Consider the following 12,259-nt stretch of genomic DNA (forward strand, 5'->3'; position numbering starts at 1 on the left):
CTTTCTACAAAATTCATAATTAAATACGAGACTCCAACTGACGCTAAAGAAGAGAGAAAAATTATCCAACCACTGTCGAGCTGCCTGCTCACAAAACTGGATACTGCACAATTCGACCAACTAGCGAAATGAAGACCCACAATGAGGATCCTTTCAAACTTTTATCTGATAATGCTGTCTCACACAAGTACACAACGTCTTTGTGTCGTTCATAGGATCACTGAATGTCTGATGCTGCTTACACCATTGTATACTCTACTAGGTCTGGTAACGATACCAAAGACGAACAACACTATTGCAGAATGAGATTTTCACTCTGCAGCGGAGTGTGCGCTGATATGAAACTTTCCTGGCAGATTAAAACTGTGTGCCCGACCGAGACTCGAACTCGGGACCTTTGCCTTTCGCGGGCAAGTGCTCTACCATCTGAGCTACGGAAGCACGACTCACGCTGCAAAGTGAGGATCTCGTTCTGGAAACATCCCCCAGGCTGTGGCTAAGCCATGTCTCCGCAGTATCCTTTCTTTCAGGAGTGCTAGTTCTGCAAGTTTCGCAGGAGAGCTTCTGTAAAGTTTAGAAGGTAGGAGACGAGATACTGGCAGAAGTAAAGCTGTGAGGACCGGGCGTGAGTCGTGCTTCGGTAGCTCAGATGGTAGAGCACTTGCCCGCGAAAGGCAAAGGTCCCGAGTTCGAGTCTCGGTCGGGCACACAGTTTTAATCTGCCAGGAAAGTTTCAACACTATTGCACTCTGGTGGGCATTATACCAACCGATGGCGTGCGCATGTATGAATTTATGTTAACATCTGATCATATCTTGTGTGCTTCACTTTTTTCCATCAGGCAGCGGATGGAGTAGAATGTCACTTCTAACACAACTGAAACTATGGCACTGCGTGTACTGACGTTGAATTCCAACTGTGAGTTCATCTATTAACTGTGTCCCATGAGCCGATTCCTCCCAGTACTTTATCTGGAATGACTGAGTCCTTGTCCTTAACCTGTAGAAATTATTCTTGAGTCACTGACAAACAAGAGAGATTATGAGCTCTACGTCGCACACAGTGGTCACTGTGTAGGATAGTTGCTGTCTCCCCTATTGAGATACTATGAAAGTACTTACTTTCTCTGGTCTTCGTTCAGCCAGAAACGGTAGGTGAAGTTGAGAACGTAATACAGCAGCAAGAAGACCATGAGGTCTGGCCACACCAGCTTGTAGATGCTGCCACGCCATCTGAAAAACACAAACGATACCTTCAGATTAACCATAATGTGATATATTAAGCATATAGTGCTGAAGCATGTCAACACGTGATAGTCCAAATAAAACAGAAATTATAGACAAATAACATTCGAAATAAAGGCTTTAGATCCCTAAAGCTGCTCACAGACAATTCAGTTGTAATCACAGAGGTCACCAACGATGCTTGTTGCGTGCTATGATTAGTAAGCGTATGTTACAGACTAGTAATTAACTTTGGTATTGTTTGATGCATGGCACTTTATGTCCTAAATCTAATACAATGAAATCTACATCATTGTTGCTCTCTGTTCAGAGTCTATATATTGTGAATATAACTGACTGTAGTTGGGCCGACACTTGATATTCCAATTACTCCATAAATAGCGACTGCTAGACCAAAAGGTAGTCTGAGCTAACCGCAGATCCTGATGCGAACTGTCTGACCGCTGGTTTCGAACTGTCCAAATGTCCGCAGCGCGTTGTCTTTTCGTGTCTGGCAGTGAAAGTATCAATGTCCACCAGTTTGAGGCTGAAGCAAAGTAATAAACTTCCTGGCAGATTAAAACTGTGTGCCGGACCGAGACTCTAACCCGGGACCTTTGCCTTTCGCCAGTAAGTGCTCTACCATCTGAGTTACCCAAGCACGACTCACGCCCCGTCCTCACAGCTTTACTTCTGCCAGTACCTCGCTCCTACCTTCCAAACATTACAGAAGCTCTCCTGTGAACCTTGCAGAACTAGCACTCCTGAAAGAAAGGATATTGCGAGGTACTGGCAGAAGTAAAGCTGTGAGGACGGGGCGTGAGTCGTGCTTGGGTAGGTCAGATGGTAGAGCACTTGCCCGCGAAAGGCAAAAGTCCCGAGTTCGTGTCTCGGTCCGGCACACAGTTTTAATGTGCCAGGAAGTTTCATATCAGCGCACACTCCGCTGCAGAGTGAAAAATCTCATTCTGTGAAGCAAAGTAGCCTGCAGTTGACTGCGTTCCCTATTGGCTGATGCCCATTCTATTGGCGGAGGAAGTGGCGTGGAAGCAGGAAGAGGCCCGTGTTCGTGAGCGTCATCTAGAGGCCGCTGTGCAGAGGTGAGAGATGCCAGGCGAGTGGTGGCGCCTGTTTGGTGGAGGTCTCTCGCCGTATTTCTCGTGTAGATCTTGCTTAGTACACAACAAGGAGCATATCTGCTGTCAGATTTAACGTGCAAGAATCACACGAACCTAGCGAAGTGTCAGGAAAGGTGGGAAATGGTTGTTTTACACCAAGTACCTTCCGTCACAAACTGAACGGTATCTTGCGGTGTACAACTGCACTACTATATAAATGTGGAAATAAACATTCTGTTGCCTTACGTAAACGTCTCATTTTCTGCTTTTCGTTTTCACTTTTGTTAATTGGAGTATTTCATATCTTAAATACAGTCAACTCACATACACTCCTGGAAATGGAAAAAAGAACACATTGACACCGGTGTGTCAGACCCACCGTACTTGCTCCGGACACTGCGAGAGGGCTGTACAAGCAATGATCACACGCACGGCACAGCGGACACACCAGGAACCGCGGTGTTGGCCGTCGAATGGCGCTAGCTGCGCAGCATTTGTGCACCGCCGCCGTCAGTGTCATCCAGTTTGCCGTGGCATACGGAGCTCCATCGCAGTCTTTAACACTGGTAGCATGCCGCGACAGCATGGACGTGAACCGTATGTGCAGTTGACGGACTTTGAGCGAGGGCGTATAGTGGGCATGCGGGAGGCCGGGTGGACGTACCGCCGAATTGCTCAACACGTGGGGCGTGAGGTCTCCACAGTACATCGATGTTGTCGCCAGTGGTCGGCGGAAGGTGCACGTGCCCGTCGACCTGGGACCGGACCGCAGCGACGCACGGATGCACGCCAAGACCGTAGGATCCTACGCAGTGCCGTACGGGACCGCACCGCCACTTCCCAGCAAATTAGGGACACTGTTGCTCCTGGGGTATCGGCGAGGACCATTCGCAACCGTCTCCATGAAGCTGGGCTACGGTCCCGCACACCGTTAGGCCGTCTTCCGCTCACGCCCCAACATCGTGCAGCCCGCCTCCAGTGGTGTCGCGACAGGCGTGAATGGAGGGACGAATGGAGACGTGTCGTCTTCAGCGATGAGAGTCGCTTCTGCCTTGGTGCCAATGATGGTCGTATGCGTGTTTGGCGCCGTGCAGGTGAGCGCCACAATCAGGACTGCATACGACCGAGGCACACATGGCCAACACCAGGCATCATGGTGTGGGGAGCGATCTCCTACACTGGCCGTACACCACTGGTGATCGTCGAGGGGACACTGAATAGTGCACGGTACATCCAAACCGTCATCGAACCCATCGTTCTACCATTCCTAGACCGGCAAGGGAACTTGCTGTTCCAACAGGACAATGCACGTCCGCATGTATCCCGTGCCACCCAACGTGCTCTAGAAGGTGTAAGTCAACTACCCTGGCCAGCAAGATCTCCGGATCTGTCCCCCATTGAGCATGTTTGGGACTGGATGAAGCGTCGTCTCACGCGGTCTGCACGTCCAGCACGAACGCTGGTCCAACTGAGGCGCCAGGTGGAAATGGCATGGCAAGCCGTTCCACAGGACTACATCCAGCATCTCTACGATCGTCTCCATGGGAGAATAGCAGCCTGCATTGCTGCGAAAGGTGGATATACACTGTACTAGTGCCGACATTGTGCATGCTCTGTTGCCTGTCTATGTGCCTGTGGTTCTGTCAGTGTGATCATGTGATGTATCTGACCCCAGGAATGTATCAATAAAGTTTCCCCTTCCTGGGACAATGAATTCACGGTGTTCTTATTTCAATTTCCAGGAGTGTATATTCGGAATTAGTGATAATTAGTGCTCGTATTTTATCGCAAAATGAAATGCTGCCGCCTTCCTATCCAGGATATCATTGTGCCAATCTCATTTACTATAAAATGCTGAACGTATTTCCTCCCATCACTTCACCTGTGGTTAATAATGAGTAACGTGTCTATCACTGTGAATCACAATCACCTAAGAAGTTTGCTTGCAGAAGCCCACGCAAGTAGTGCTAAATTCTGTCCCTGTGGTCACTCAAAAATATATTGTTGTACAGTATAATACAATAACAAAGATGAGTAAATGTACATCGTTAAGTTCGGGAGATAAAATGAGAGCTCTTGATAAAATCCGAGCCATTGCTTCTACCCAAAGTCTTCTTACGGAGTTTAGCATTACAGTAGCTCCGTTGACTTCTTAAGACAAAATATAGTAATAAAACTGCGGAGTTGGTGGTAAAACAAGATGAACTAACCAGAAAATGAGAACTGAGAACAGAACCAAAATTGACCATTGCTGATGATGTTGGTACACCTCGTATAAAAAACAAGTTTCGCGAAGCTGCTATACCAGGAGTAAAACTGCAGTCTGCAGCGGACATATTTGCAGACAAATTAGGCCAAACAGGTTTAAAAAAGTAATACTAGATGGTTGTTCAGATTCTATATTCGGCGCAATATCTTTAACAGTACAGAGTGTGGGGATAGTTAAAGAGCCGACGTTGCAGGTACTGAAAAATTTCGCAAAGAATGGAAGACTGTCTATGAAAAGGAAAATTTGTCTTTGCCACAGGTCTGCAAGCAGATGAAAATGGCTTTTCAACACGCGGACGTAAATTCAGTAAGGAACGAATTGCAAATCTTCTGTGTACTGACTCTAGTATTTCAAAATGTCTGAAATCAATCGTAATTGGGAAATCTGTAAAACCTGGGGTATTATGCAAAATCTCTCTGTCATTTACAGTAAAGTAACACACTGCTATTGTCTGGCTGGTTCAAGCACGACTTCATACCCTGAGAAACTGAACCGAAAACTTCAGATATGGAAGCGTTGTTGCTTTTACACAATGCTGTTGCTGATCATCTTGATCGGTCTAATAAGTAATTTTCTCCACCGAACACTACTTCGACAATCCAGTCCATCGATCAAGGAATGACCATTACTTGTACATGCCTCCACAGAAACAGGCAATATGATGAAGTTATGGTGTCCATCAATGCTTAAGACAATAGCAAACATTTCTGTTAATCTGACTTTCAATAGTTTGAACTTGGACTCGTCCAATTGGTCTGAGTTAATGTTCATTGTAAAACAGTTTACGAATGGAGACTGCAGTTTTTTCCAAGGCCTAAAACAAACAGCAGGGAAGTTCGGCCAATTCAGCCACTCACCTGGTCACAAGACAACACCGACTAAACGATCCTGTGACGAAACGCGCCGCTCTTAGTTCGATCTTGTCTACCTCTTCTATCAGTCCTACCTGGCACGGATCCCAGATCGATGAACAGTACTCAGGAATCGGTCGAACAAGCGTCTTACAACCAGCTTCTTTCGTGGATTAGTTACATTTCCTAACCTCTCAGGCTGGCGTCTGCTTTTCTTATCACTTGTTTCGTGTGTTCTTTCCCATTAAGTTGCTCCAAAATATTTTACGGTTGAAACTTTTTCCAGACGTAGTTTGTCATCAACAGTGTAGTCGTACAGTATTGGATTTCTTTTCCTATGTATGCGCAATATGCTACATTTCTTTACGATCAGGCTCAATAGCCAGAGCCTGCACCATTCATCAATCCTCTGCAGGTCGTTTTGCAAATCTATACTGTCTTCCGGCTTTGCTATCTTCTTATAGACAACCGCAGTATCTGTGAACAGACTTAAAGAGTTACCGATGCATTTTACAAGATCATTTCTGTAAATTGTAAACAGCAACAGACCTTTCACACTTCCTTGGAGTGCCCTCCAAATTACCTTTACATCCGTCGATTTTGTTCCATTAAGAACGACGCGCTGAGTTCTCTCTGCAAAGACGTCTTCAGTCCAGTCGCAAATCTGGTCCGATATTCGGTACGCTCTTTTTTTCCACTGAACGATAGCGCGAGATACTGTTAAATGCCTTCCTGAAATCAAGGAACACGGAATCAACCTGAGCGCCAACGTCTACAGCGCTGGCAATTTCAGAAATGAACAGAGCGAGCTGAGCTTAGCAAGATCTCTGTCTGCGGAAACCACGTTGATTTTTGAAGAGGAGAATTTCGTTCTCGAGAAACATCATAATTCTTGAACATAAAACATGTTCCATACCTCAAACAGATTAACGTCAACAATCCCTTTAGAAACTTATAGGTATCTCATCTGGCCCTTATCCCTTTCCACTACGAAGCGATTGTAGTTGTTTTTCCCATTCTGCTATCAGTTATCTCAATATCTGCCATTTTGAAGTTCTCTTAAGACCCTGCTCGAAATATACTTGTCTATGACATATAAAACAATGCTTTCGCATTTTTGCATTTGTGTTCCACTTCATCGTCCCATCACCGAATATCTGACATTGACTACTCAGATATTCTGCGATTTATATCCTGCCACTCTTGTTAAAGGAAAAATATTTTCCTAGCTTTCTTGACATTCTTTATAAAATTCATAGTCATATAGATGCTATCATGGCCTTATCATCATTAATACCCTCCTCTACGTTATTCGAGAAGTTCAGGTCTGTTTTTTGCTAGTGTGTCTAAGGTGTTACCGTCACTAGTTGGTTCTCTAATTATGTGTTCGAAATAATTTTTGGTGAAGCCTTTCAGAATAATCTCTCATTAATCTATGTCTCTGGCACCAGTTTTGATAGCATGACTCTCTCAATGTATACCCAGCAAGTTGAAATCATCCCTCATTAAAACAACACTGTCAGGGAACTTATTCACAATATTCTGCAAGTTCTATCTGAAGCTATCTACCACTACATCTCCTGACGTAGGTGGTCTTAAAAGCATCCGATTAATTTGTTTGGCCCACCTTTGCTGCATATCTCCACCTATATTAATTCACATTCGGAATCCGTGATAACCTTGCTGTATATTATCGAATTCTTTACGGTAATAAAGACGCCGCGACCACTGGCGACTAACCTATCCTTACAATAAATACTCCAGTCTGAATTTAGGACTTCGTTCCTATTCACTCCCGGTTTCAACCAACTATCTTTTCCTAATACTATCTGGATACAACAATCTTCAATAAGTGATACTAGTTCTGGGTCCTGACCACGGATAATCCTGCAGTTTGGTAATAACATATTAACAATATCTATTTGCGATATGTGTGGGCAAGCATTCTCTGAGAATAATGTGGCTGATGTATCTTTGATTTCGGAAGGCAATCATCCCTGATCCCACGAGGGGATGGAGGAGTGGTTACTCTGACCTAAAAAAAATTAAAAAGTACAAAAATGAAACACTGTGCAAGCGACAGGTACTCTACCATCCTGGTAGCCACTTCTTGCGTGTAGTGCACGCCTGAAACCATCTGATTCCACCGGAAAGCCAAAACTGTCAAGTACACCCATTCAGATGCAGGATGAAGGTGATCAATACTAAAAACAAGAACACCAGAATTTTTCGTCGCCTCAATAAAGAAATCATTAGCGTTAGAGCATAAGTCCCAAGTAGACAAGGATAGGGAAGAAACCAACTGCATCATTTACAAACGAGTCATCTCAGCGTTCAATCATCATATTGTATATAGGGAAAACTTACATATGAGCAAAAATCTGAGAAAAAGTCTGGTTAAACGCTTTTACCTTTTCAACATATTAGGTCATTAGCACCCAAATGATTACATAAAATGGGTCATTTTCTAGGGAAGACACTCCATGGTCCTTGAAGTTACTCGACCAACAGGTGCCTAAGCGCATTAATAGGCGAATAAAACAATGAAAAATAACAGTAAACATGGGACGCTCGTTACAAAGCAGCGGACATAGTATAAAGATCCATCACAGCGGTGAAGAGTTTTTACGACTACCGATGTTCACTATCGATAATGACATCTCCTCCGTCGTGTTGTTACGGCGAATAAAGGATAGAACGCGTTCTGTTGTCTGTGCTGTACCTGCCAAAACCTCGGATAGCTCAAATGACAAAAGTACATTAAAGCGCTAGGTGGTTAAAACACTCACATTGGGTGAGAAAGCGACGCACCGTCAGTGGTGCGTAACAGTGATGTCCAACTGGTGTGAGGATCGCAGCTTAACGGACGACGATGGCTGAAAGACAGTACCCACAGTAGTGAAGTTAAAAATATTCCGTAGTAACGAAAGGAAGTGAGGAAAGTCGCCCAAGCCGAGGGAAGGGTTTCATCTCCCTGAGTTTGTTTCTACAGAGAGACAACCAGTGTTCACGACAGAGTAATATGATGTTTTTACGTGTAATAACGCCGACATCGTCAGTGGTGAATGTTGTGTGTGCCGCAGAAACATGAGTGTTAGGGAAATAAGATGGAAAAAGATTGGAGGACTTTGACATGTGAATATAGAGGAGGACGGAGAACGAACTGGACGAAGTTGTAAGAATGATGATGTACTAAGAATGTGAGACCTGGGTTTTGTTTTGAAAATGACAATGTGCACCTGTCGAAATATCGCCGGTTGTCGAAGACACTGCCCGGCTGCATTCTATTAAGTTATTTGAACGAGTATTAAGAAGCGTTGGTAAAAATAGACAAATAGTACAGTGTATATTAAAGAGAAAAAATAAACTGCTTAGGAACCGTCAAAACAATTATGTGATGACAACAAGAAGATAGACAGATGAAGAGCCAACAATACCGGTACGTGAAGACATGCCTAAAGGACAAAATATTACAATAAATGAATACATTTGAACAGCTGAGGATTTGAACATCAATCATCCAGAATTCTGAGTCCAGTGTCTTAATCACTGCACCGCTTTCTCTGAGTTTTTATAACTTCCATCGGAGTACCATCGGCAAATGACTTCAAAATTTGCAATACCACCAGACGAACGGACGTTAACTTATTCATACTGATTTAGGTTTTACGTTGCTTTCACAAGTCACGTTATTTTGATACCAGCACTGTTCTGCACAGTACGGCACATTCGTACCTCCACATTTTTTCGTTTAAGCTTATGTCCTTTCTATAATTAGTTCACTGTTAATGAACGCTGCACTGTTTTAAAACTTTTCAATGATAGTTTTATGTCTTTTATCAGCAAGGCTGACGTAAAAATTAGGGACATGTGACGATATAATTAAATTGATGGAATAGTGTTTCAAAATATTCGTCTCCGCCGGCCGGAGTGGCCGTGCTGTTCTAGGCGCTACAGTCTGGAACCGAGTGACCGCTACGGTCGCAGGTTCGAATGCTGCCTCGGGCATGGATGTGTGTGATGTCCTTAGGTTAGTTAGGTTTAATTAGTTCTAAGTTCTAGGCGACTGATGACCTCAGAAGTTAAGTCGTATAGTGCTCAGAGCCCTTTGAACCATTTGAATATTCGTCTCCTTGGTCATCAGAATCTGTTCCAGATTTATTTACACAGTTATCTATCTCGGCTACGACAGTGCTGGAAAATCTAGGATGAGATTTGCCTCACCTCAGATTGTAATTTCCGGCGTATAGAAAGGAAACTGCAGTATGATGTAAAACCCATGTATTCTGTCGGTGGTCGGTGGCATTTCACATATTGTCGCACTATCTGCGAGGAAAGTGTGTGCTATACTCAAGTGTAGAGAGCGTACTACAAGTGACGAGGATCGAAAATTAACCTACGGGCAGTCGAGGGAAGCAACTGGTCGTACAGCACACGCAGAATGCGCTACACGGTAGTTAACAACTGGGTCGTGGCATAGTATGGTATCTAAGTTGGCAAAGGAGAACGACAATACACTGGGTCCATTCTAAGAAGGCTTCAGCAGCGCAGCGATTCTGTGGTGTGTATTGTTTCGCTGCAGATGTTTCAAAGTACGAACTGCTGTCCACGTGGACACACTGATTCAGGCATGCGCTATAAGTCGAAATGCGGAAGGGTGGGGGTGGAGGCGGTCTGAGAGGAGGGAGGAAGGGTCTCGCGTCTCGCACGTGTCCCGTCGTGGCGCCGCGACGGCGTCGTCCAGTCGGTCTAGCTGTACAGGTCCCGCGATCGATTCCAGAGCACGATAGCGGCGTCTCCAGCGGCGCCGCTCTACTGACCCGTCCCTCGTCTCTGTCTCCTTTTACAGTCGGTCGTTTTCTCAAAGTCGTCTCGCGAAGTTTACTTCGTACTACCCTCAGTTTCTTCGTGAGGCAGTGCATCGCAGCTAACCTTCATCTCTGGGGTAGAGCCACAGATGCAAATGAAAACATTTTTTTTCGATGCGAGATGTAATTGCCAACGGTTTTTATTAAAAAAAAACTACGGTCACTTCTTACCACCATCAGCTGTTGACTGCAATTTGGTGGCAAACGTTTGGCATCGCTCCAGGTGGCAATAAAAATTCGAAACTTAACATAAATGTTTAGCATAACTTTTTTGTGAAATTTCTTAAAGCCTTTAAAATAAAACAAACGTTGTTAGCATTATATATCTTTGTTCTTCGTGTCTATATATTTATTTCTCAGCACAGTCACCCTGGCAACGAACCCATTTCTCCTAACGAGAGACCTGCTTGTTGACACCGTCATGAAAATCTTACGGGGCCAAGTCTGGACTGTGACCGATTTTGTGATCGAGTTATGAACAAATACTCCTTCCTTTCTCCCCGATATACTAAGTATGTCAAACAAAATACGTTATTCTTTTCCATACTGATTTCCATCCCATTTTCCTCATTATTACTATTTATGATATCTAACTCTTCCAGTTCGACTTTGCCTCTATTGCAATTGCTAGGTCCTTTCCATTCTCAGACTGTTTTATCTTGAAAATTCAAACTTTCAATTATGCTTCCGAGTGTTGGCAAGATATCTGACTCATCACAGTTCGTTAAAAAAGGTAATGGTGAGATGATTCGTAGCTACTGAGCTGGTGTTTCTCATTCCCTCTGTAATCGATTTATACCCAAGCATTATCAGAGGACCGATAATACGACGGGATGCAGTTTTAGCAAATATTGTGTGATCGGTATATTACCCAAGAGAAGTGTTTCTACGCTATTCTGGAGAGGGAGACTACGTTCTGTAGACTGTTACACAACGGTCAGGGTAAGCTGTCTCCTTGCTGCCCTGTCCTCGGAGAACAAGTTATACAATAGTCCGCAGGATTTAACAAAAACCGGGGAACGGTGAACCGCATTCCTGCACGATTCAGTCTGTACTTTTCCGCACTCGTCTATCGTATGCTCTAGAGACACCGCTCATAACTAACATTAAGTTCAGGTCTGTACCAGCACGAATACGTAAAAATATTTCCTCGTAAATAACGTGAAAATGGTCATATGAAATATATAGTGTATTTTATGCCATATTCCCACTCCACGCATAAGCTCTCTTGAGACGTTGTGATAAGTGAAAAGTGCCAATCAATAAGATCTCAACAATGAGCAAAAGACTGGTCGAAATTATAGAAATCCAAGAATGCTGCAGACTTGGTGACTTAGGCGTAATACTGTCCAGTACTTGGCATTCTAATCACGCTGCTCCTATGTGGTGAAAGTAACACAGTTTAAGACAGCTACGTTAAAATTTATCTTATTACTTCGGGCTTTGTTTCAAGTAGCTGAAAATGGAGAGAGATGTGAAAAATAGAATAAAGCACACAATTTACAAATTTTGCCTGTATAATAGTCTAATACCGATAGGGAGTCCTTGGAATGCAACACCATAAAAGCCTCCCCTTCAATAAGTAATTTTCAGCGTGTAGCTTTCAAAAAACTCCAGGCTTGGAGATATATATATATTAAAAAAAAAGAGAGACAGGGAGGAAGTAGCAGGCGAGAAATGGGGCGAGATCGCTACAGCTGTGGTTGATATGAGAAGCAGAATGAGAAAGCACCAATTTATTGAGTCAGCATCTTGCGCTATTCATATCTTTGAAATAGGAACACCCAGTCTACAAACGTTCACACTGTCACTCGGCTTGCCGTATAATAGCATTCTGATGTGCAAGTGTTTTTAGTGAGATGTCGCTTGTAGTACTGTTGTATGCCCAGCCATTATGAGTGCAATACGGTTTAACCCTTTCCTGCCCCAA

General features: G+C 44.0%; 1 protein-coding gene across 4 annotated transcripts in view; it reads right to left on the reverse strand.

Moving 5' to 3' along the window:
- Positions 1-12,259, reverse strand: part of LOC126252900 (bestrophin-2-like) — a 467,283-nt gene that overhangs the window by 76,625 nt on the left and 378,399 nt on the right. For all 4 annotated transcript variants that reach the window (XM_049953873.1, XM_049953871.1, XM_049953870.1 and 1 more), the window contains one exon: positions 1,122-1,232. In XM_049953873.1, the coding sequence (XP_049809830.1) occupies positions 1,122-1,232 (111 nt within the window). The remainder of the gene's footprint in view (positions 1-1,121; positions 1,233-12,259) is intronic.

The sequence above is a fragment of the Schistocerca nitens genome, chromosome 4 (assembly GCF_023898315.1).
Source record: "Schistocerca nitens isolate TAMUIC-IGC-003100 chromosome 4, iqSchNite1.1, whole genome shotgun sequence".
NCBI classification, from domain to species: Eukaryota; Metazoa; Arthropoda; class Insecta; order Orthoptera; family Acrididae; genus Schistocerca; species Schistocerca nitens.